General features: G+C 37.2%; 1 protein-coding gene across 1 annotated transcript; it reads right to left on the reverse strand.

Moving 5' to 3' along the window:
• Positions 1 to 743: 743 nt before the first annotated feature.
• Positions 744 to 26,505, reverse strand: LOC311081138 (uncharacterized protein). The gene is made up of 3 exons (XM_084111550.1): positions 26,444 to 26,505; positions 25,627 to 25,797; positions 744 to 2,896 (listed from the first exon to the last, which is right to left on the reverse strand). Exons 2-3 carry the CDS (start codon positions 25,745 to 25,747, stop codon positions 1,173 to 1,175), a joined length of 1,845 nt encoding a protein of 614 aa, XP_083967676.1. The 5' UTR covers positions 25,748 to 25,797; positions 26,444 to 26,505; the 3' UTR covers positions 744 to 1,172.
• Between the last annotated feature and the right edge of the window lie 1,177 nt (positions 26,506 to 27,682).

Here is a 27,682-nt window from a genome sequence, read left to right on the forward strand (position 1 = left end):
ATCTTGTTTAAACATTCATATTTCATCTGTAACATCGTTTTTATGATATATTAGCATATACATTTTAATTTGCAGTTTAATACGTTGCTTATACAAAGATTTTATTTCAACGTATTTCAGTCGATTTTTACTCATCTCAGTATAGCAATATAGTTTGACAAGCTGTTCTGTAAAAAACAGCACGCATCTGTGCAGTTCATTCTTTCACACACAGACATGCGATTCATATTTAAACATTAAGTCTTTTTGTGGTTTACAGACACTATTGCATATCGCAATTAGAACAAAGCACTTAAGAATAAAGAACTTACTATTCACAATCCTCTGGATCCGTTGCTCCTCAAAACGAAACTAAACCAGCACTACTGAGGTAAATTTCCCAGGATTATTCCTCACAGCCTCGCAAGACGTCAAAGTACATTAATCTGATTAAACTTGGTGTGTTTTATCGAGTTGATGTGGGCATTGACACGTTTGCATGTATTGCCTCAGATCATTTGCGTTTGAATAGCTTGCGCTCTCCGTGGGCGTGTTCAGATTAGCAGATACTGACATCTCTCTCTATTCATTCAGATTACATAAACTGAGAATATTTGTTTTATATATAAATTACTTGATTTAAAAGAAGAGAACTCATGCTTTTTTCAACAAAGCTTTATGCCTGTGTGACTGAGTATTCGCTGAGTTACAGTTCATTTTCGGAAGCATTTCACAATGGTCTTCACTGACAGAGAAGGCAGAACTCGCATCATGTTTCTTTATTTGGCAAAAAGCACAACACTTTGTTTTTAGTGTGAGTATACACAAAAAAATAGACACTTAACAGCATTGAATGATGTATAACACTTATGTAAGATTAAAATCAACAGAGTATTTTGAGGTCCTTTTACACTGATAAGAAAAAAAGCGAGCTGATCACGCCGCCGTCATCGCCAACGCCAGGGGGTTAAGCAAAGAACACAAAATAACTCTGCCTGAGTATATTGGAAACACTTATGAGAACCTCACGTTTGCTTTGTTTCCGCAAGTCTTTCCACAGTGATGGAACATGAAATCTTTTTACATTATTTATTGATTTAGATGAGTTATTACATGAATCCTAAAATTATTCATGTCTGTAAAACTCATTCCACACTGAAGACATATAAAACCGTTCTCTCATACATGAATACTCATGTGGTACCCAAGGTTTTCTTTATATCTGAAACTATTTCCACACTGACCACATTATACAGCTTCTCTCCAGTGTGAATGTTCATGTGCCTGTTGAGGCTTCCTTTTTGGTTGAAACTTTTTCCACATTGTTTGCAGGTGAAAGGCTTCTCTCCAGTGTGAATTCTTACGTGGTCTTTAAAGTGTCCTATTTGATTGAAACTCCTTCCACACTGAGGACAAGTGTAGGGTTTCTCTCCAGAGTGACTTCTCAAGTGATATTTAAAGTGTCCTTTCTGATTGAAACTCTTTCCACACTGAGGACAAGTGTAGGGTTTCTCTTCGGAGTGAATTCTCAAGTGGTCTTTAAATCGTCCTTTCTGAATGAAACTCCTTCCACACTGTTGGCAGGTGTAAGGTTTCACTCCAGTGTGAATTTTCATGTGGGCATTAAGGTTTCCTTTTCGGTTAAAACCTTTTCCACACTGTTGGCAGGTGTAAGGTTGCTCTTCAGTGTGAATTATCATGTGGACTTCAAGGTTTCTCTGTTCAGTGAAACTCTTTCCACACTGAGTACATGTGTAAGGCTTCTCTCTATTGTGAATTCTTATATGCCTGTTAAGGATTCCTTTTTGGTTGAAACTTTTTCCACATTGTTTGCAGGTGAAAGGCTTCTCTCCAGTGTGAATTCTTATGTGGTCCTCAAAGTGTCCTATTTGATTGAAACTCCTTCCACACTGAGGACAAGTGTAGGGTTTCTCTCCAGAGTGGATTCTCAAGTGATCTTTAAAGTGTCCTTTCTGATTGAAACTCTTTCCACACTGAGGACAAGTGTAGGGCTTCTCTCCGGAGTGAATTCTCAAGTGGTCTTTAAATTGTCCTTTCTGAATGAAACTCTTTCCACACTCTTGGCAGGTGTAAGGTTTCTCTCCAGTGTGAATTTTCATGTGCCTGTTAAGGCTTCCTTTAAGAGTAAAACTTATTCCACACTGTTGGCAGGTGAAAGGCTTCTCTCCACTGTGAATTCTCATGTGGACTTCAAGATTTCCGTTTTCAGTGAAACTCTTTCCACACTGAGGACACGTGTAAGGCTTCTCTCTATTGTGAATTCTCATATGCCTGTTAAGGATTCCTTTTTGGTTGAAACTTTTTTCACATTGCTGGCAGGTGAAAGGCTTCTCTCCGGTGTGAATTCTTATGTGGTCTTCAAAGTGTCCTTTCTGTTTGAAACTCTTTCCACACTGAAGACAAATGTATGGCTTCTCAGTGTGAATGTGCCTGTAAAAGCTTTTTTTTTGAGTGAAACTTATTCCACACTGTTGGCAGGTGAAAAGGCTCAGTCCATTGTGAATTCTCATGTGGACTTTAAGGTCTTCTTTTCGGGTGAAACTTTTGCCACACTGAGGGCATCTGAAAGGCTTCTCTCCATTGTGAACACTCATGTGCCTGTTAAGGCTTCCTTTTTGATTGAATCTGTTTCCAAACTGTTTGCAGGTTAAAGGTTTCTCTCCAGTGTGAATTCTCATATGGGCTTTAAGGTTTCCTTTTCTATTGAAACTCTTTCCACACTGTTGGCAGATGAAATTAATTCTAGTCCCGGGTTTTTGAGCCATTTTTCGAGAGGTCTTTTCAGTCTGTGAGCACCTAAAAGTTTTTTCTCCAGTAATGAAATTATGATTGTTATATTGATCTTTCCCTTCCATTTCATTCAGTACTTCAGTCTCCTCTTTTATTGCCATCAGGTCTAAGGCAAAGAAAGAGAAAAAAAAAATGTTAACTCCAGTTTAATGGCACAAAGCGACAGACATCCAAACATTTATACATGTAAAGTATCAAAACCAACTGCAAGAGAGAGAGAGCACAGCAGAACAAAACAAGAGAAAACAAAATAATGATATAAAAATAACCAACACGTTACAATTCAATGTTTAAATATCAGAAATAAATATTTAATTCAACATTTTTAATGTTTAATAATGTTTATTTTTCAGAGAAACTTAAAGAATTTCAGTCAGGAAATAAGCCCCATCATTGCACAGAAACTGCTTGTTGAATTTGCAAATTACCTGCTTTTGCCATCTAATTGCGTATCAAAGTAAAATAATGACAAATGTCTTTGAAGAAGTAGTTTTATTTATATAGTGCCTTTTCGTAGCTCAAAGTTGCTTTACATTGTACATTACAATACATTTACACACACATCACAATCACATAAGGACACATATACACATTATCCAAAATCCATGTTAAATATGTTTTTAGCTGAGTCTTGAATGTAGCCACAGATGATATATTACAAAGTGTAAGGGGTAGTAAATTCCATAATTTAGGAGCATTTCCACTAAATGACCTTCCACCTAAAGTGGATGAGGGATGGACAATAAACCAAGTTCAGCTGATCTAAGGGACCGGGCAGGGCGGTAAGAGTAAAGTAGATCAGACAGATATGGAGGTGCAAGACTGTTTAATGCCTTAAACGTTAGAAGTAGTACCTTAAAGTGAATAAGTGATGCCACGGGTAGCCAGTGAACGTCATGGAGCAGAGGAGTAATGTGAGCAGAACGCCTAGTGGAGGTGAGAACTCTTGCTGCTGAGTTTTGAACATACTCTAATCTTGCAATAATTTTTTTGGGCAGACCAATAAAAAGAACATTGCAATAATCCAGATGTGATGTGATTAATGCATGAATTTCAGCATCAGCTAAAGTGAGAGTAGATTGAAGACATGCAATATTATGAAGATGGAAAAAAAATGTTTTTAACAAGAGAAGAAATATGAGAGCCAAAAGATAGAGTTGAGTCGATTAAGACACCAAGGTTACAAATAGATGACGAAGGGTTAACAAGAACTCCATCAATATCAAAGGACAGGTCCACGCTTTATGTCCCTGATACATGCAGTGAGTAAGTCAGGCGGGGATGGCCTATCGGAAATTTGAATGTCATCAGCATAGCAATGAAATTGCAATGAAAAAGTCCATGCCTGCGTATGGAGTCACCAAGTGGATATATAGATGATAAACAATAGTGGGCCCAGAACTGAACCTTGAGGAACACCCTGTGTTAGCGGAGCAATGGCAGATCTATACCCTTGTAGGGTTATATAGTACTTTCTGTCACTGATGTAAGAAATGAGCCAGGAAAAAGCAGAGCCAGTGATGCCGATATCAGAAAGCAGAGAGATGAGTATTTCATTGCAGACTGTGTCAAATGCAGCGCTTAAATCAAGAAGCATTAAGATGAATCCATGAACAAAATAATGTTGTTAACCACCCGAAGAAGAGCCGTTTCAGTGCTATGAGATGGGTGAAATCCTGACTGAAAAGGTTCAAAAAGATTATTAACATCTAAATATGATCGCAATTGCGAAACCACAACCTTTTCAAGGATTTTGCTTAAGAATGTTAAATTATATATTGGCCTGTAATTGTCCATGTTTAAATGGTTAAGGCCAGTTTTTAATTCTGCTGGGACAATGGCGGAAGCCAAACCATAGTTTATCATATGTGTTGTGAAGGGTGCAGCCTTGAGGACACACATCTTAAGCAAAACAGTAGGTGTAGGATCAAGCCGGCAGGATGTGGAATTAGACTTCACAATTAGATCACTTATGGCAGCAGGAGTAGTCAGAGTAAAAGCAGATAGAGAGTTTGTTGAGTGAGCTGAATCAGATAACATCAAATTAACATTTGAATCACTTTTATGAGTAATGTCTTTTGTAATGGATTCAGTGATTGATTTCAACTTGTCTGAAAAGAATTGGGAAAAGCTACTCACAAGCACCCCAGACCGAAATAACATGTTGTGGTGGATTAGTGAGTTTGTTAACCATAGCAAAGAGTGATTTGGGCCTGCACTTGGAATTCCTAATAGTAGAGGATAAATAAGAGGATCTTGCATCGTTGAGGGCTGTACGGTAGTTTAGCAAATGTTCTTTAAAGGCCAGAGAGTGCACAATGAGTCCAGTTTTCCTGTGTAGTCTTTCTAAGCGGCGACCCTCAGTTTTCATCGTTCGTATTTCTGGAGTGAACAAGGGTGAGGCACGAGTAGATGGAACCAGTCTAGTTTTAACAGGAGAATGCCTCTCAAGTATTTGAGAAAAATCATTACTGTAAATACAGATTAGATAATAAACATTCTGACAAGGTAGAAGCCCTTATTGAAACAGAGAAAGAAGACGGATTCACAGAATTTATTTTACGATAGGTGAGCATTTTCTTCAGTGGTGATATAGATATTGGAAAACTAAAACTGAAGTTTATGAGATTGTGATCTGAGAAGGCAAAATCAGAGCCACCAACAAGAATATTAGGCCTATGTAAGCCAGATGTACTTATGAGATCCAGTATATTCAATTCAATTCATGTGTATTTGTATAATGCTTTTCACAATACACATTTCAAAGCAGCTTTACAGAAAGTGCATGCGTCCATATTACAATTTAGAGTACAATTTGATAACAGTGTTCTGTTATCAAAGCTAACGGTCTAAGTATTTCAGAAATGCACATATAAAGTCATAGTTAGCTAAAAATGTAGGGCTGTCAATCGATAAAAAATTTTTTAATCGCGATTAATCGCATGATTGTCATGAGTTAACTTGCGATTAATCGCACTTTTTTTTATTTGTTCTAAATGTACCTTAAATTAATACTTTTCAAGTTTGTAATACTCTAATCAACGTGGGCATGGATAAATATGGATGCTTTATGCAAATGTTTGTTTATTATTGAAACCATAGTCAACATAGAGCATGGAGAGACATGTTTCAAAGGTCATAGATGTTTTTCAAAGAACTTGTTCATGTCTATTAGACACATGTAGAAAGAACAAAGAAATACCAGGTTCCCATTACTTCTCTTTCTTTGCACTGAGCAATTAACACAAACATGTTTAGATTTTTGCATGACAGGGCAGCTCTTCTGAAAATGCTAAATGTACATTTATTATTACATTATAGTTTGTCTCTCTCTGTGCCCATTTTGATGAAGCTAAATTCTCAATAAAACTGTTTTCATTGGTATATTTTGCTGTTTCTGTCGTCAAACAACGCAATGAATATGAAATGGTGACTGAAACGCGACCCATTAAGACATAACCAGCTCTCCCTTCCAAGATATACTAGGCTATACTTGCATGCAAAATTAGAGAAGCAACATAAATTCTGTTTAACTGAATTAAAGCGCTGCTCCTCTCTCCAGCGCGAGAGAGAGAGAGAGAGAGAGAGAGAGAGAGAGAGAGAGAGAGAGAGAGAGAGAGAGAGAGAGAGAGAGAGAGAGAGAGAGGCGCGCGCACGTGCTGGGAGAGCAGTACCGGCGGTACCGGTAGATTCTCAGAAACTAAATAAGGTTTGGGCGCTTTGTTGAAGAGAAAAAAAAATATATAAATCGCTAAGTTGGCAACACTGTATCTCCATTTCTCCAACTAGGTTTTGGGCCACGGGTTAAACAGAAAATACGCGCTGCGTTAATCGAGCGTTAAAAAAATTTGTGCCGTTAATATGATTTTGCGTTAACGCGTTAACTTTGACAGCCCTATAAAAATGTTTTAATTTAAAGAATGTAATTTAATGCAGATACAATAAGCTCATTGAAGTAATGAATACTTGTTTGATAACAAATGATTATGACATGAAAATATAGCATTGGTGCATGTTGACCCCTATATATGACCCCTGGAGTGAGTAGCAAAAGCTACATGTTGAGTTAAGTTGAAACAGTCCAGCACAGACTTCAATTCTTTGCATTCTGCAGTTTTTTCATGTATATTAAAATCATCAAGCAAAATAACAGCAGGGCTCGCAAAATCGCTAGCCCGACGTCCCGGGGCTATTGTGTTTTACCAAAATGCATAACCGGCCTGCCCGACGGAAATAGTGTTCGCTTCAGTCTTGTTCTAATCAGATTCAGCGCGTTCTTCATCTTCAATCCGCAGCAGCGCCGAGCCGAGCGCACGTCAGAAAGAGAGGAAGGTGTGTGTGTGTGTGTTTATCTGAGCCTCATTGGTCTGTCACTGCTCGTCAATGTCAGAATATTTGAGATGACCAATCAAATCAAAGTAGGCGGGATTTATGTTCACAGAAGCTGCTGAGCGCGAATTTGAGCAGAGCGACTGACGCTTCAGTTTACGGTCAAGTGCGAGATAAAACTAAACATTTCATATGCAACAGTTTTTTTTAGGTCATACATTTTAAACGAATGACAAAAATAAGGCAAACGAATATACTTTTGTCTAATTTCACCATTTTGAACTGAAGATAGGTAACGTGACTTATGTAATGTAATAATTTGTTTACGGTCATTGTGAGGGGACAAGAAACATTAACAAAGCCGTTTTCATCATGTTAGGCACAAGATTAATAATGAATCTGTACATGTTGAGAATTAATTGAGAATTAACCCTCTGAGGTCGGCAAACACGCCGGCGCGTTTTGCTGGATTTTCTCCACATTGTAGCACTATAAACTTAAATTACTCCGTCAGTTATGGTCATACAGAAAAAAGAAATATAAAAAAAGAATCTGTGATATTTCTACTTTTGTATGTGTCCACTTACAATCAAATCAAAATATTGTGCTTTTGTAAAATAAAGAAAATAAACAGGGTGTGCGTTCTGCCTCTCCGTCGCGGTGAACTTTTTTTTCTTGAGCACGTCTATAAACTGAAACAAAACTCAGCGAATACTTGTCACACATTTATGAGCCATACACCTTTATAAACATTTAAGTGTGTACTTTTAAATGATCGGATTCAAAACGAAAACAAATATTCTCTGTTTAAGTAATTTGTATAAAACCAACAAGATGTCCAGCTTCTCAAACGCTTCCTAATTATTTTTAATTTGACCACGCCCACTCGCGCAAAAGAGATTCACATGCAAATCTCCACATGGAACGCGATCGCGCTCATTACCTCAAAAACAAAACACCAAAACACTTCACAAGTCTCTGCTTTTCGTCGAGTTTGAAAGACGGGCCGTGAGCTTACATTGGAATTACCTCAGAAGAAGAAGAACGCGATTTGAAGACAAGAAAGATGTAAGGTAAGAAATTCTTACATATTAGTTTGTTATTGTTGCATAAATTTCACATTGCAGTTGAACTGTTGCTAGATATATGGTGAATATTATAATATTTAGACCCGTGTTTACTGTTACTGTGTTTGTGGATATCTGCTCAAATGTAGATACGGTAACCATAATGTTTTATATTTGAGCGCGATCGCGTTTGAATCATATTTTGGATCGCGATCGCGTTTGAAAAGCACCAAACGGCTTCATGTTTTTACTATTATCTCATTTCATATCATCATAACGAATGGAAACATTTGAAGTAACATGATAATCAATATATTTTTCTCTAGCTTAGTTGTTACTGAAATATTTTGGAAGATTTATAGGCTGCTATGGTTATTGTTATTATTGCACTGCGCATAGCCAATGCCTACAAGGCACAACAAACCTGGTGTTCATTATATTATATATTGTTGGAAACATTTATGTGTGTGTGTATGTGTGTATTCTGTGAATTTTAAAAAGCAATTTTAACCAGAAAAATCTAAAATGTATTCCCAAAATCGTGCAGGCCTATAGTTTCTCTTGATATCAGTATGTTCACTTTTTTTTTTTCAGGGCCCAGATGCCACTCCTGCTGACTTCAACATTCACATGAGTCTCTGTACATGAACATGGTAAAGTGAAAATCAAACACCTTGGAAATGAAAGGTATGTACAATGTTTTTAGGAATGGCACAAAGGACTCTGTCTTTGGATAATTGTTTTCAATGAGTGCTTTTTTGTCATTTGTTTTGTATCTTTGGATTATGTTGTGTTGTAAATAAATCCAAAAAATCTAAAAGCCATTCTTTTTTAAATCTCCTCATTCTTTGTGCAAGGTTGCTCAGAATGGCCTGATAGCTCCTAATAGGGCCGTTAGGGGAGGGTCTTTGTCTTTCTCAGGTGTGAAAAGCTTACATATTAATGTAATAATATGTAAAAGCTCCCGCATAAAGCTTTTTCACACAAAACACGTCGTAAAATTTTTAAATCAATATATTGTCTTATCTGAAAGAGCAGTCAGGGTGATTTTCACATAGTTTTAGAGCAAATATTCTAGGCTACGTCATACAATTTTCAAAAGTATTGTGAAGAAATAATCAGTATGGGTTTCATGACCTTATTTCAGTGAGATTTTTTTTTTGTATTTTCACAAACCACACATAAATGTCATTATCTCAAAACAACAAACTTTTACACACATGCTGCTGATATATTATTGTAGCAGAGTTTGTGCTGAATACAGTGTAATTAGACCATGTAGCCATTTAGCCATGAAAATGCCACAAGTAACAGAAATAAGCACAAATGTCAGAGCATGTCAGAACACCTCCAGGGCCAGAAAACACCTCAGACCCCAGAGGGTTAATAAAATACAATTTGGAGCCTTCAGTAAATTAAAAAAGTTCAGCTTTAGGAGGGGAAGAGACAGGGTAAGATGTGGAGACTGAGAGAAAAAGAAAGAGTGATGGATAAGAAAGTGAGAGCAGGTATTGACAAATAATCTACTACCCGCTGACATGGTTTTAAAGCTATTTCTTATCCTTTTTTTGCCCTTCAAACGTCTTGAAAAGAAATAAAAAATGTGAACCCCCTAACAACCTTAAATTTAGGACCTCTTTGATTATAAAGCCCTGTCTACGGCCCTGTATTAGGAATAAGATCAATAATGAATGTGTACCAGGCTTGTGCACAATTCAGAATTGAATTGAGAATGACTCCTTAATTCCAATTCAATTCTTGAATTTGAATTGATGTCAAAAACAGGATCTAGAATTACAATTTGAATTTGAATTAAAGGAAGCAGAATTGCAATTCAATAAAAATTCAAAGAAATTCATATACATATTTAAGTGAAGTGTTTAACAATGAAGCTTTACAGTATATGTCAGATATGATTGCATTATAAATGATATTAGTTTGAAATACTTGTACAGATTACATTAAAATGATGTGTTTTCCCCCAGCAATGAATGTTAAAAGCTCTAGTCACAGAACAAATAATTAAGTTTGATTTATTGTAATTGTAATTTTGTGGAACATGATGGAACATGACTCCATTTCCCAGAATGCTTTACTTTAACCAAGTATTTAAAATGGTTGCTAAACAATTTGAGGTGGACATTTGTTTGAAAGCATAATTTGATGGGCAACACTGGACTTTTTAAGTTTCAGAAGTCCCTTACAACTTCACTCTGCACCTGTTGAGAGAATCTTTAGTGTTGCAGGAAAGGTATTCAGACCAGAACGGTGCAGACTCAATGAAAAAACATTCGAGGAGCTATTGAGAATTAGATGCAACAGTGTTGTTCAGTAATTTTTTGCATTGGAATAAATGATAACTGCATTTACAACAACTTTGTGTTTGTGTGATTACTTTGAAATGAAAATTACATTGGAACAAAACTAATTAAACAACATTGAGTGGGTAATTTATTTCAAGAATTTGATCGATATCTATTTTAGAACAAAATGTATGCAGGGTTGAGGAGTAAATAGTTACGTGAAATGAAATTTCTGTTATTAAATTACAAAATTAATGTAATTGTATTTAGTTGTATTACTGAGGTAAAATGTTTAATTCAATTAGTTACTAATCAACTTAAAACGAAATTGCTTTGCATTGATAAAGTTATCCAAATAAAGTAATCCAAACCACATCTATAATGGGTAACTAATAACAGTAAGCAATAACATTTCCAAAGTAACCTTCCTAACACTGAATGCATGCGACACTCAACACATTCTTTCTGTTGTGTGACTCTGTGGAATTTCTTTGAATTGCCATGAATTTAATTCCACTTCCTGTCATTCTAATTCAAATTCAATTCAACGTCCTGTGGGGCGGAGTAAATTCAATTCAAGAAGGCCAATTCTGAAATTCTGAATTTTGCACAAGCACAAGTGTACATATTGTGAATGAATTTAATACATTTATTTAGGCTACCTAGCTTTCCTAGTAGCTTTCAGTAAATGAACGCGTCTGAGAAAATGATTCATAAATGCTATCAGTTGACTATGTTTACTGACAGACAAAAATGAAAAGCCTATATCAGTCAAAGCTCAGCTTTAGGAGGGGAAGAGACAGAGCAAGAGAAAAACAGAGAGAAAAAGAGTGTGATGCTAATGAGGAGAGAAAAATAATCAGCTGCGTGACATGGTTTTAAAGCTATTGTTAACCAATTTTTTTGGCCTTCAGAACATCTTAAAATGCACATATGTAGATCAGAGAAATCACTTTCTCGGGGGAGCCCCCAACCCCCCTAACTAGCCTACCTCACATCCGGGACCTCAGTGATGCCATCTGCATGGTAATGAAACTAGTTGATGGTGAGCAATAGACCCTAAACTAAAGTGTTACTTTTTTATTTATTTATTTTTATCATACCCTCATTGGGGGCTGAGCCACCTGTTGTAAAGTTTTCTTTCATCGAAGCAGAGACCAGGAGACAGTTGGGATCGCGTTCAACGGAAGTTATTCTTTATTGAGAACTCTGCTGTACGTTGCTGTAGAACTTCCAACATGATCTAACTCTAATACAGTATGCATTGTAGTTATATACATTCCAAGGGGGAGGGATTACATAGAGGTGGAGACTCTGAACAAAGCATGCAAATGAAGTATACAGGTTAAGGTAACACCCTAGACTGAGGGTCTGGCCCATCCTAATTGCAGAACAAAAGGTGAGATTCTCAGTGAATCATTCGTGTGCTAATCCCATCAGTCTGACAATAAGGAGAGAACAGAAATTGCAACTTTGCTGAGATCTTAACCTTAAAAGATTCTTTACCATGATGTTATGTACAGAAGCATATTTGAAATAGATTCTTAAATTTGTAACCCTTCAGATGAAAAATACACAACGCAGAGAATTCATGGACCCTAAATTGCATGTTTTGTTTCTGTGTCAGCATGCAATTACAGATGAACAACACAGATCATGCTTGTGCCTGTAACTTTTTCAAGTTACAAGAATGAACTTTTAAGTGTCTAAATTTGTATTTTGTGAGAGTTTTTAAGAACTCTCAAACGGGGGACTGAAGGGTTACAAATTTAAGAATCTATTTCAAATATGCTTCTGTACATAACATCATGGTAAAGAATCTTTTAAGGTTAAGATCTCAGCAAAGTTGCAGTTTCTGTTATCTCCTTATTGTCAGACTGATGGGATTAGCACACGAATGATTCACTGAGAATCTCACCTTTTGTTCTGCAAATGGCTTTCGGACCCAAATGGCTCTTGGAGCCTTATGCTGATTGAATTAGGATTGGCCAGACCCTCACAGTCTAGGGTGTTACCTTAACCTGTATACTTAATTTGCATGCTTTGTTCAGAGTCTCCACCTCTATGTAATCCCTCCCCCTTGGAATGTATATAACTACAATGCATACTGTACCTGCCAAATAAAGTACATGCAAGAGCGGCATCTCTGTCAAGTTAGTCACAGACGTTGAGCTCTCGGCATCTCAAAAACCAAGAAATAATTTTTTAAGGACTACAACAAACGGCTGGTTGGGACTACACGACATTCCTCACGGATTAGTGATATCACCAACCCTGAAATTTACATAAACCCCGCCCCGAGAACACACAGTTGAGCACATTTGTGAGTCAGCTCAAACTGTAGCATCTGTCTTTCCACATGCAATAGAAAGTCACTCTGTGTGCATCTCACAACAGTTCCTATATGAGCGATTTATAGATTATCATGACAGAATATGCTAATTGAAGATAGTTAACTCCACATCAGCAACATAAATTCATCAACTAACCATTCAGAAACGTCCTGTTGCATTCTGCATCACTTCTTTGATAAAGACTAAATGTAAACGTAAACGTTTTTTGAATTATTGAGTCTTTTAATTTAGTACAGTGGATAATTTCTCCTACTCATACACACGGCCACACTTTGGACTTAGTGCTTACCTATGGTTTTTCCATCTCGGAGATTGAAATATCGGACACACTGATCTCTGACCATAACCTTATTATATTTAATATGTCTCTCCCTAATCTGTTCTATTCACCTACAAATGTTGAAACTCTTGCTCGGCACTTTCCATCTCAGTTTCAAGTGAATTTTAATATGCTCTTTAATGAACTGAGTTCTCAAATGTCGCTGGATTCATCCTTTCCTGATCTTGATGTCGACCAACACCTGGAGCTGCTTAAGGACTCATGGCTGGAGGTGTTAAATGAAACTGCTCCCCTGAAAGTTTTTAAACAAAAAACGAAAACTGATCGGTGGCAAACCCCGGAGACCCGCACATTAAGACAAGCATGTAGGAAAGCTGAGCGGAAATGGAAAAAGGACAGACTTCAATCGTCATCTCAAGGATTGCCTACTGGCCTACCAGTTAGCTGCAAAGGCCGCGAAAGCTGCTTATTTCTCGAACATGATTTCCAATAACCAACATAGACCTAAGATATTGTTCTCTGTCATACATGCTGCCTTAAATCCACCTGTCAAGACTTTTCCAAATCCCTCATATGCTCTATGTGAAAGCTTCTTGAGCTTTTTTATCGATAAAATTGCTAACTTAAGGCCTCAGACAACAGCATCATATGATGACCAGTATGCTCCGACTACGCCGCCAACATCATGGGACATTTTTAAACCCATTACTCTTCAATTGCTTACTGAAACCATCGTCACACTCAAACCCTCTTTCTGTCCTTCTGATGATATTCATCCTCAGTTTTTTAAAATGATAACAGAGTCGATTGGCCCTGGCCTGTTGTCACTTGTAAACAAATGTTTATCAACCGGCTCGGTTCCTTCATGTCTAAAAATGGCTTTCGTCTCTCCAGTACTCAAAAAGCCTTCCCTTAGACATTTCGGTTCTAAATAATTATCGACCAATCTCTGTGATCCCTTTTATCTCAAAGATCCTGGAAAAGACTGTGTTGTGCCAACTTCAGTCATTTTTAAATGCGTCTAAAACTGTAGAAATTTTTCAGTCTGGTTTTAAGTCTTTTCACAGCACTGAGTCTGCTCTGCTGAGAGTGTTAAATTACATTTTAGTTGCTACAGATGCTGGGAACACCGTGGTTTTAGTACTTTTGGACTTAACTGCAGCTTTTGATACCGTTAACCATTCGCTGCTCTTATCTAGATTAAAGGATGTGGGGCTGAAAGGTTCAGTCTTAAAATGGTTTAATTCCTATTTAACTGACAGATATTTCTCAGTTAGGATTGGCAGTTTCACCTCCTCTGCTGCTCTCCTTGAAACTGGTCTTCCACAGGGCTCTATCTTATCTCCCGCGCTTTTCTCTCTGTACTTGCTTCCTTTAGGCTCGATTCTAAGAAGGCATGGTGTCTCTTTTCATTTTTATGCGGACGACACCCAGATTTATTTGCCAATAAAAAGAAATGACCCCTCTGCATTTAAATCTCTTATGGACTGTCTCGATGAGATAAAGCTCTGGCTGGCAAGTAACTTTTTAACATTAAACGATTCAAAGACTGAGGTCATTGTTTTTGGCCCATCAGAGAAATTTGAGTTTGACAACAACACCTTAGGTAATCTGTCTGTTTTTAACACAAGCTGTGTACGAAATCTGGGAGTTTTCCTCGACAGTCGATTAACTCTAGAGAAACAGGTGTCCTCTGTTGTGCGTCTAGCTTCTTCCAACTCCGCCTGCTTACTAAAATTAAACGTCATTCCTGAAAAATCCCTGGAGACGGCTATTCATGCTTTTATAACAACACGTTTGGATTATTGTAATTCTCTGTACTGCGGCATTTCAAAATCCCAGCTCGCACGCCTCCAATTGGTCCAGAATGCTGCAGCCAAATTTGTTATGCAAACACGCAAATACGATCATGTTACACCCATTCTGCGAGCTCTACATTGGCTACCTGTCCAATATAGAATTGACTATAAAATTCTCCTACTTGTGTACAAATGCCTGCATCTTGCTCCAAGCTATCTGTCCGAACTTATACATTCCTATAGGCCATCCCGTGTATTAAGATCTAGTAATCTTAATATTCTCAATGTCCCTCGTACTAGGCTAAAGCGTAGAGGAGACAGAGCCTTTTCAGTGGTGGGGCCTAGTTTATGGAACAACTTGTCAGCACAACTTAGAGCAGCTCCTTCTCTATCAGTTTTTAAATCCCTGCTGAAAACTCATTTGTTTTCCTTAGCTTTCAATACTTGTTAATGTCTCTTCTATGTAGCCCATATGTTTTAAATTTTGTTTTGTCTAACTGCCTCCATTTTTGGTTCGATCTAGACATGTAATCTCTTTGCTGCTTTTACTTTAACTCTTATCTTATGCTTGTACAGCACTTTGGTCAGCCTCGCAACTGTTTTAAATGTGCTTTATAAATAAATGAACTGAACTGAACTTCTTCTTGAGTCTCCCCATCTTTGTTTGACTCCGTTTAAACATAAAAGGCAGAACAGTTTCTATAATTTTAGTGTGTGTCACAGGTAATCGGAGCTGCTAACACACAAGCTCTTGAAACCCCGCCCTCTGTGTCAGGAGAAGCAGCATATTTGCATTTAAAGGGCCAGACACAAAACGGTTCGTTTTTGCTCACCCTCAAAAAGTGACAACTTTAACATGCTATATAAAAATATCTGTGGGGTATTCTGAGCTAAAACTTCACATACACACTCTGGGGACATCAAATATTTATTTTACATCTTGTGAAAATGGCATTATAGCACCCCTTTAAAAATAAGATAGTGTAACTTTACTCACTCAAACATATCACACAAATAACCCCAGGGCTGCGTTTTCAAAAGTATCGCAGGCCTAAGTATATATATACATGTTATATAGTATATATATATATAGGATATAGTGTTCCCAAAATAAGCCCCTTAAAAAGAAATACAGTGGCAAAACTAAATCAGGAGAAGAAATATATACACAAGTTAATATTAACAATAAAACTAAATTATAATGTAGGAAAAATATTCATATTTAACGCATTACAAAGTAAAATTCTAGCTTCCAGCCAAGCAGTCATACGCATTTACTTACGCCTAATGCGAAACCTACGAAACTTGTGACGTCAGAAGTAGCGTAGTGCATCATGAATAGCGTAAATATCACACAAACTCATCGTTTTGCTTCAGAAGGCCTTTATTAACCCCCGGAGCCGTGTAGAGTTCGTTTATGATGGATAGATGCACGTTTTTTTAGCTTCAATCTGTTCAATCCACTGCCATTATAAAGCTTGGTAGAGCCAGGACATTTTTATTAATATAACTACGATTGTATTCGTCTGAAAGAAGAAAGTCAAATACACCTAGGGTGGCTTGAGGGTGAGTAAATCATGGGCTAATTTTCAAAGTTAATTTTAAATTTTAAACTTTAATAAGGAGCTCATTAGTGACTGTCAGTGAACACTGTCAGTATGACTTGTACCTGCTCTACCATTTTAATGTCTCGTGACCCTAGTGAGGTGGCCTTTAAGACGTCTTTTATCTGTTCGCTTCTGTTCCTGTTACATTTTCTGCAATAAATCCACAACAAGCTTAACCATTTCAAATGGTTAATTTGTAAATAATGCCAAAGTACTCTGGGACATGAAAGTACAACCTAAAGGGATCCTTGGAGGACTTTAAAACATTCAGAAGGTTTGTGTTTCTACGTCTGAGCAAATCGATCAAGTGTTAATGAATTCAAAATGTTGCTTATTTGTGTCTCTCTGAAACAAGTTTATCTCCAACAACTCAAGTCAAGAGTCATTATTGCACAAAGCTACAGCACTTATAGAGGCGATGAGATTATGGTAATGGAGATGGTGTTATGATCTATGTTAATTAGGGGATACTCGTGCGCTAGTGTGTTGGAATAAATATTGCCCTATCTCCTGAAATGTCTTTTTCTGTGATTTCACTGTGAAAACCACCATCTGCTAAAGAGGAGCTTTTATGATCATCTTACTAATGCCCTTAAAAATTGTGAAGCAAAAGTAACTCGTAGCTTTTAATCTGAGATTTTAATGTTAATTTGTTAGAAAAAAGTAGAAAAAAATCAAAGTGACTGTTAAGCTTCAGTTGACCCAAGTGATAAAACATGAAACACATCATTGACTTTGATTGGATTATTTTAAACAATCATACTCCTTTTAACTCTTTCCATGACAGTTATCGGTCAGTGCCAGCATTTTTAATAATTTTCACAAAAATTTAATGGCCCCAGGAATATTTAGTTATATAAAAATATAAGTGCTTTGTGTCAAATAAAAGCGCTTTAATCACGATACTCATTTGACATTCTTCAAAAATATCATTCAGTTCTGTAGAGCTGGACATTTTAATATGGATCAAATGACTGAGTTCAGCTTTGAGAATGAAACCAACCTGTTTGTTCCTCAGGATCTTCTTGTTTCACTCTGAATGTTTCTTCAATCTTCACGTCTTCAATCTCCTCTTTAATAAACTCCATCTTTATGTTTTCAATCTCCTCTTTAATAAACGCCATCTTTATAACAGAATATGTGGGGCTCATTTGCATATATTTGGTTGATTTAGCGTTGTATTCAGCATTTGCAAAAAACTGGAGTAACTGACTGTGAACACAAATTGCTCAGGGCTCACTTAATTTTTCCATTCACCAATTTCAATTTAGTTTGGTCATCAGACGCTTCCTCGCAAATAGGCTAATCATCATAGCTACTTCTGCTAGCAGATCTCTGCAAATCATTCATTCATGACATACACTTTTCTCTTAAAATGAAAAAATGTGATGTCCGCAACACTGCTCTTTGCTCCCATATTTAATAAAAAATGCAACGTTTCGACCCTGCTGGGTCTTCTTCAGGCAATTGCTCCCATATTTAAAGGGGTCATATAATGCCATTTTTGTACAAGCTAATATGATTCTTCAGGGTCTAAATTAAAAGTTTGTATTTAATTAAAAATTCTCATTAATATTGTAAGAAAACACTCATTTTACCTGGTCAAAAACAGCTCTGTTTTCAGCACGCCGTTTAAGTGCATGTGTCTTTAAATGATAATGAGCTTTGCTCACCCCGCCCCTCTGTTCTGTGGGGCGTTTTGCCTCAACAATACACGTGGAGTGTTGCCTTGACAACAGTTGAGGGTATATTTTGAAGAATGGCAGCGGGAGTCTCTGAGGACACTGTGCAACCGTATCAATTTGAACCGGAGTCGGAAAACAGGAGGTTTCTGAATGGTTGGTTAACGTAATGTCACTTTGATCTAACTTTGTGTGTACTGGCAGGTAGAGTAGTAAGATACGAACGCTATGCGTTTACTGATGTATACAGTTGTAACGACACTGACCGTCTGTCCGGTCAGATGTTCTGAAGTAGCGAATCATGATTGTTCTTCTCATGCTGACTAAATATGAACACTACACGTTCATATTCAGAAAGCCCTAATTGACTAGCTTTCTGACACAAGTCTCTACAAGCAGGCCCTGGTTAATGTTTTACCCGACCTAATGAAATCAACGAACAGGCCCCTGTTTGTTTCTCATACTATCACGTGCTGCGACCACAATTCCCTTACTGTGTCTAACGTTTGTTCTTTGTGTACTGAAGGAAAATTGCAAGACTTACCCCATTCAGTTGTTTTGGGACAACTAGGACTATCTTGCTTCTCTCAGCAAAATTATATGACGCCTCAGGCTGTCAAGTTAGTCTGCCCACAGAACTACCTTTGTTTTTGCCGAGTAACACATTCTCAAATAGCCCCCAACCCCTCACGTGGTATGCACCACGAGATGCAACAGATGCCGACCTCACAGATATACACACACACATTGACATATATGGACTTCCACTAGTAAAATTTCATTTTACTAACTATTAAAAATGTACAAAGAGTGTTCCAGGTGATTTGCATGTTCACCAGTGTGATATTAGAATAGTTGTGTTTTTGAATTACAGTAATGTAATCTTTAAGTGCCTTTGTTCAACAAAAGAATGTATCTCTATGTTGCTATCTTTGTCAATATTCGTCCTTAGTATTGTTTTGATCTCCTTTGCATGACGAAGAAGATTTTTGATAAGAGACTGTGATAAACGTTATGGTTCCATGCGTTTTAATTCCCCAAGCATAATATCATGCTTTGCCCCCTCGTGATTCCACACGAGGGTCGGGCTACATTAACACACAAGAAAATCTTCTGCTCGGAATGCTCTAAGAGGATTCGTCGACCACGAAAAAGGGGACGGTACACGGGACACTGATAAAAGCCTAAACCTTCAGTTTCCTCTTTCTCTTCTCCCTCCTCAAAAACTTTGGAAACCCAAGTCCGGACCGGCTTCGGCCTGCTTCTCTTTTCTTCTCTTTTATGTCTTTTATGTTTTTCTATAGTCTAGTTTCGTTTTCCTATTCGCCTCTGTTCATTCACGAGCTGAATGAACTTAGCCTGAATCATTCCCGGCAACTTCACCTCAAAGAAAGAGACTCTTTGAACCTCCCGCGCTCGCGCTCGCATGGAAGACACAGCACGCGCGCACCGAAGCAAGCCCTGCTTTCTTAAAGAAACACACGCACGCTGCTCTTAGGACACACGCACAAACTCGGCGTTCTTCAGCAACAAAGAGAACCATTTTGCAAGATAAGTTTATTGAACTTTTAATGTGATTTGATTCCTTGCTGTCTCTCAAAAGGTTACATTGCCTGTGATTTTGCCATGTTGAGATCATCTCGGTGATCTCTCTCATCCTGAACTTTAGTTTCACTTTCTCCCTTTCATCCTCTCCCTCTCTCATCTGTTATTCGTTTAGTCTTGTATTTTGTTTACGTGTCCTGTACATACATATTTACTCGTGTAAACTGTAGTATTTCTGTATTCATTAGTTCCATGTATAGTCCAATTATTAAAATTCATACTTGATTGATTCTGTCTGCCTGCTCATAACTAAAGTCAATGAGATGTTTTCGATCTTAAGCTACAAAGCTGATTTGTTACTTTAAGTAACCTAATCTTATAAGAACAGGAGAGTTGTTTTTATGGCCAGAAAATAGCTTTCTTCAAATTATAAGAAAGAGATAATTTTTGTTGGGAAATTGTTAAGTTAATCTTACGGCCGTTTTGCTGGACAAAGTTTTCCCGTTTGATGATTATTCATTTCCATTAAGGGTTATCTCATAATCGATCTGAAATAGGATTATTAGTATATGAATGATGAATTATAATTAGTTGTGATTGATTATTCAGACATACAAATCAATCTATTTTCAACTTCGAATAAATTAATGTAACTATATTATGCAAAATATTAATCATATTCATGATTAATTATTAAAATTCCCTATAAATCATTTGAGCTAATGTTAAATGTACTACTAATGCCAGTGCGGTTACACAGTAGTTCATTGACAGATTGATGTTACAGCTAATGGTCATGAAAAACTTTTTTTCGGTAAATGTAGGCTTGTCCGTGATGCGTAACGTTATCTATGCAGTGTTAGGTACAACTGATCTGTTTAAAACATAAGCAGTCTGTGAGACTATGACAGTCATTAGGCACATAAACAACACATACTCAGACAGGAGCTAATACCTTTTTCAATGTTCTCGTTTATAAAGCCAGGGCTCCAGACTAACTTTTTTTACTAGGAGCGCTGTAGCCCCTGACTGAAAATTTTAGGAGCGCAAGCAGAAAATTTAGGGGCACACCTTAAATCAGCTTGCAATGCAATTATTCAAATTTCCCCAAAAATAACTGTAATACTGACAAATGATTTAATAATAAATAGACTTAACGTACAGATATTACAATGTGAAGTTTTATTTTAAGTTCACAGGGCTCTAGACTAAAATCTGAGGGCACCGGAGCCACTGAGTTCTACAGAAACATATCTGGTAGCACTGGGGCTGACAATAAAGCACTAAGCTTAATTTAGGGTGTAGATGAAATTAGATGAAATTAGAAATTAGTATCATTCATAATGTCTTAATATTAATTAAAAAGCAAACTGAGTGAAAAAAAAATTATATTAGGGAGTGAAAATAGCCAATAAGCATCCTACTGTTTACAATGGTAATTTATTTATTTTATTATTTTTAAATAAGTGTTTAAATAAGAGTTTAAATAAGAAATTTTTTGAAGGATGAACAAAAAATGTGTTGGTCATCACATTAAAAATAACTTTTATATATGATAGTTTTGAAGTGCTGGAAAAAAATGAGTAGTACTTGTAAGCGTTTGACTATTTCTGTCACATTATGGTTACAGTTACTACATTAAATCCATGGTGAATGTTGCTGATTTGTGGACTGAAAGCCTTCTATAAGTGTTTCTCCTGGTTTCCACGTCAGCGCTGTTTGATCTGAAATCTATGGTTTATAACAGAGAACTCTGCGCCGAATCGGAATGTTTCTCACTGGATCTCGCAGCGATTATGTTATTAATTCTGAGGTGAATTCAATGGATTTCTTAACTGGATCTCCAGAGTCTGGATCTCCTAGTAACAGTGTCGCGTGATCGAGATCGACCCGAGACTGGCAAGTTCGGGGCGCTGCGCTGTCTATTATTGGTCCTAACTAATAAATGGCCCGTGAAGCATAAAGGAGTAGTAGCGCATTTTCGTTCCGCTTTCATTTTGTTTGGATTTGCTGCTCGGCAACGTTGTGGTCACGCCAGCGCGACCTAAATAAATATTTGGTCGCACCGGCAGGAAAAATGGTCGCAGTCTGGAGCCCTGAAAGCAGTCTGGTGAAATGATTCGCGCAAACATGAAAGCATTGACGTTGATCGTGGGGAATTTTCCCTTCGAAAACAAAACTCAGCCACTGCGTCTTCAGCGGTTCGGATTTAGGAACATCAAAATGATGCTGTGTTCGTTATTACACCCAAGAACAGAACACCACAATCGCTTAGACGCCATTCTGCTCATAGACAGTGCTCCAGCGTATCAACAATGCGGACTATGATGACAGCTCGCCCACGAGCAAGGGCGGGTCTGTGTTGAAACGCTGCTGTCAATCAACAATCGTGGGAGGGGCGTCCGACCGTGTGACGTCACTAGGTCGAACGGCTTGATTTGGGACAGGGGAAAACTTATAAGGAGATTAAAAGAAACACTGGATGGATTTTTATCATTTTATGATGGTTGTGTACAGGCACTGCCAACACACATTTCAGTACAATCAACTTGTAAAAGTGCATGTACCATTATATGACCCCTTTAATAAAAAATGCAACGTTTTGATCCTGCTGGGTTCTTCTTCAGGCAAAACATTTTGCCTGACGACCCAACAGGGTCGAAACGTAGAATTTTTTCATTAAATATGGGAGCAAAGAGCAGTGTTGCGGACATCACATTTTTTTCACTTTATTAGTTCCTTTTGTCCTGCACCTGCCAGAAGGTGGGATGTGCACACAATTACTTTTTTAATTATATACACTTGTCTCGTCATTCCAAATGCTCACAAACACTGTGACCCATCAACGCCTTAATTATAATTTCATGTTAAGCTCGCAAGATGATATTTAATGATTTCTTAAACTATTGTATGTAATGCTTAATGTGTTACACACAAAGGAAATCATTGTGGTGTCCATGAAGATCTAGCTTACACATTTACCCAAATTATTATACACCTGTTTAACCTAAGCTAATTGACCCTTCGCTAAGCCACGCCCGAAAACCGCCACAGGCCAATCGTGGCTTAGCAACCGTAACTAGGCGCGGGAGGACTGGCAAGCTTTCGAGCGAGGGAAACATGCCGAAGCGTTGTGCGTATGGATTGTGCAAATCTGATACACGGTATCCTAAAGTTTGGACGGGGTGGTGGATTTTGTTCCCTTCCCGAAACCTAAAACCCAAGGGGAGAAATGCCGGGCGTCATCTTCATTTATAGCGCTTTTAACAATGCAGATTGTTCCAAAGCAGCTTTACATTGATAATAGGAAATTAAAAGTAAAGTGTTTTGGCTTTATAGCAGCTCTAGAATAAAGTTATTGTCCAGCTCGTGGATCAAGCAGTGTGATTAAAGGCAAGACGGAGGCTCACTGACATAACTTAACGTTACTTCAAAATATATTTCAGCATTTTGTTAATCGACGGCCAATCTAGTACCCCAATCCGATCACGACTCTCCCGGTGTTAGTTCTAGTAAAAGTAAAAGGTAAAAGGAGGGAACATCACGGGGCTTGCCGGAGATCTCCAAGGAAAAGGTTGGTATGCAAACTTAATAAGTTCATAACAGTAGTCACTTATGTGACCCACGACGTGTGAGCAGTAACGTTAGCCTGGCGCACTACAAATATAAGCGGGAGAATGTTATCATTGCAAAGTGGTCAGGCTAATGTCTTGTGTTTATTCCACAATACTTATGGATAAGCTGTTTGATTTATAAATATTAGAATATTTTCAAATTTCACTCACCCTGCTGTGCATGAACATAGCTGTTCCTCAAATTGTGTGTTTCCCATTTGAATGGTCAGCGTATGAGGCGGCTGCTGCTTGCGCTGGGACCTAACGTTATAGGCTTTAGCTTCAATTTTGATGAAATTATTCTCTAATCGTTCGCATATTATGTCGTGGATATAGCCCTCGAATGCATACTGCAGTCTTGCTCTCTCAGATTTTCACCTGTTTGCCAAAAATGACTAATTATCTCCTTGGAAATGTCTGAAACCAGTGCATACATACTGTAATAGATGTGCCAGGCGCAAAAGCTTGACAGGCGTAGCAACAGTAACTAAGGAGGGCGGGGTTTAGCGAAGGGTCAATTTGGGTGGGTTTCTCCCATCCCCATACAATGTCACTTCTCTGTGTTTTACGGCCCTGACGAGAACGTCGGTCTCCTCGGCTGTGAACCGCTGCTGGCGCGCGCCTGGCAAATCCGCCGTTATAATAGCAATCCGCCATGGAACAAGCGCGTTCTGCTCTTAAAGGGAATGTGAGATGTCGCTCTGATTGGTTTATTTCACGTTACGCCCAAACCACACCTATGAATAATGTAGCTACTTCAGACCAACCCATTTTAGATTTGCATCGGGCGCAAGAGTCATTTATCCCGCCGGTAATAATAGCAACAGCGCCCAAGACCCGCACACAAAGTTACTTGCGTTTCACGCTTGATACTTGCGTTTCAGATCGTTAAAATAGGGTCCTAAATGTTTTAGCTGCATAATGTGTTGGACTATACCCTTGGACATTGTTTATTATGCATTATAATTTTACAGATTTACTATAAATTTTACAGAGTTTTAAATCATTAAAAACTTGTCAGTGTCTCTTCAAAGAAAAATTATACTGAAGATGGTTTTTATGGTAATCCTGAAAAATACTGCAGAATGTCATTCCGGCTAACAATGACACAGGCAATTAATTTAACCCATATTTGTGTGTTAGATTACACAAATCAGTTTTTTGTTGAATTAATGATAAAACAAGTCTTATTTACTTTATTGGAAAACATTTTCAAACATTTTCCAGTGTTTTTTTTTTTTTTTGGTTCTGAATTTTGAGTTATCAGCAGCCAAAAATGAGCCCATGTCTATATGAAATCCCAAATTGATTATATTAATTGTGATTGAAATGTAGTTTTTCGAGCACTATTTGTTTGTTGAGCTCCAAATATGGAGATCAGTACATTTGTATATGCCAACAATGGTAGAAATGTAATTAATTTAAAAATTCATCACGTTACCCAGGAATGACATTTTCATGGGGAAAAAGATCTGATTCACCAAAAAAAAAGGTTAATTACATTCTTGAAATGTGTAAATATCATTGCATTACAAACACAACACTCTAATAAGTATAGAAAGTCATAAAATTGAAATTTTTGCCAGTTTTATTTTTTTTCCACATTTTAAATCCTTATCCATCATTCACCCATATGCAGGTTTAATGGATTTCACGTCACCGAAAGCAACAGATATGTGCTGCATTTTATTGATCAATCAGCTAAAATTTCAAAATCAAATACACCAATAGGAGAGAGCGGCAACAGCACTGGTAAGATCATTTTGTTTCTTTACTTTTAATGAAGATACTTCCACTTGGATTTGCGATAGTTTTCACATTGGCTTGATGAATAGATGCTCATCTGTGGCGATGTGTGTTGCAGTAGCGCCGTGATATCTGGCTATAACATGACATATAGCCTATAACATGCTCTCACACGTTTATTATTTAGCATTGTTGGGAGGAGTACAATTTCCATATGTGGTTTCAACAACCAGATGCATAACTTGTCCAGTTTCGTCGTGAATGCAGATCCTCTCCTGAAGTGGTTTCCAGCTTTATAGCCACGTTATATATTACGCATGAAGTGGCCAGGTATAAACAGCCCCTTTAGCTTCAGCTCAATGCCCGACATTACTGACTATTTTAAATAATCATCTATTTTTATTTTTTTAACTCTCACCCCCGCCAGTTTTTTTTAGTTGCCAGCCGGTGGAAGCATTTTTGATCATTTTCACCATTGAACATTATAATAAGTATGAGAATGAAACCAACCTGTTTGTTCCTCAGTTTCTTCTTGTTTCACTCTGAATGTTTCTTCAATCTTCACATCTTCACTCTCCTCTTTAATAAACTCCATCTTTATGTTTTCAATCTCCTCTTTAATAAATGCCATATTTTTTAAAAGTGTCACATGGATCTCAGTCGCTTCAGTGTGTTTGTGTCCTGTTTAAGATGAGAATTAACAGAAAGAAAAATAAATCCTAACTAAATCTCTGAGTGTGTCTCAATCAGCTCTAGTTCAGTTCACTGGTTAGAGAGTCAGTCAAAGAGTTAATTAAATCACCTGATAAAATCATAATACATAAAGTTCACATTTATGATTTATATTTAGTATTCAATTATTTGCACATCAAATTTAATAGATTACACTTTCATGAAAACATTTGCAGTTGATTAGTAAAAGTTGTCCTTACACATTAATAGTGTTTGTTCTCGTTCATTTACACTGTTTGAGCAGCGTGCGATGATTCAAATCACTGAATCGTTTTACGAATCAATTGATTCAACTGACTCGAGGTTTAAAAAAAAACTCAGTTTCTCTCATCACTTCTTTCCAGTAACGTTACATGAATTCATGTTTACAAAAAACTTGATTCACGTTATGGAGAGCGAAATGAGACGCACCTTTTCTGTTACTCGTGAGTGGATGTGATTTACTCACAAAAGTAACGCTCATTATTGTTAAATGAAGCATTGCAATGTTTCTTTCAAGAATGGATAATTTATTATACATAGCTTATAAAAACGATTGAACTGAATTAACGGTTTGCATTGATTTAAACACTTTAAATGCATAAAAAACACAAACCTTTCAGCAGCCGAATCACAACAGAAGCAGGAGCGCGGCTCAGTCTGATGACGTCACAGCACCAGACCAAAATAAAAGTCCTGTTTACACGCTGCTGCTGCTGTTTTTCTTTTGCAACCAAGAAAATATTAAGAACTGGCAATGAAAGAGTATGAATTTTTAACTAGCAGATATCACCATGAAACTTTCCCAGTTGATTACCTACATTAAGCTTGTTTAAATATGCAAATTAGGCAATATCTAATTAAATATGCACTAATTTGCATATATTAATAAAAAAACGAAATCTGAGTATTGGATAAAGCCAGGTTAAAAAAAATTTCATTGTGTTCACATATTAGATGGGAAAAAATTACAGAGGGATTTATGGATATCTACTTTTGTTATCCTGTAAATCAGAATATACTGTCAATAGCCTTAAAAAAATTATTTTCGCCATGTTTTTTGGAATAAAATGTTATATAAATCAGGCTAGGAATAATATATTTACAAATCCCTCTGTAAATGTCTTCATAATATAACTAGGTACAAGACTGGAGAGTTTGGTGTATATAGGTGCTACTGAAGTGGAGATTTCGGACCTGGAGTATGAGAGAAAAGTCATTTTGAGAAAACGGGCTTTAAAGGAACACTCCGACTTTTTGTGACTTTAGCTTATTCACATTATCCCCCAGAGTTAGATAAGTCCATACATACCTTTTTCATTTCTGTGCATTCTGTAAGTGTTATTTGACGCACCCACCGCTAGCCTAGCTTAGCACAAAGACTGGATGTAAATGGATAAGGTTGCATACTAATCCCAATAAGTGACAAAATAATGCAAACATTTTCCTATTTACATGTTGTGATCTGTATAGTCACAGCGTGTACAAATAACAAGGCTATATGAGACAGAGACCATTTTTAATCGCAGGCCCTGACCAATTTGCTGCCCTAGGCAGGATTTTACCTGGTGCCCCATGCATCACAGCCCATTTCACCCCGTCATTGTGTTCATGATTATTTAGCCTATATATACAGTATATATATATTTTATATATATATATATACACACACACACACACACACACACACACACACACACACACACATTACAGCCTAAACACAAATACCAAGAGCATTACATCCCCATTATCTTTTATAGTGCATTTTACAATACAGATTTAATGTGAACTTTGCTATTTTTAATAAACCTGTAAATAAATATCATTACTAATTTTGGCAAATAAATTTTAAAAA

The sequence above is a fragment of the Abramis brama genome (assembly GCF_963993115.1).
Source record: "Abramis brama genome assembly, chromosome: 4".
In the NCBI taxonomy this organism is placed as follows: Eukaryota; Metazoa; Chordata; class Actinopteri; order Cypriniformes; family Leuciscidae; genus Abramis; species Abramis brama.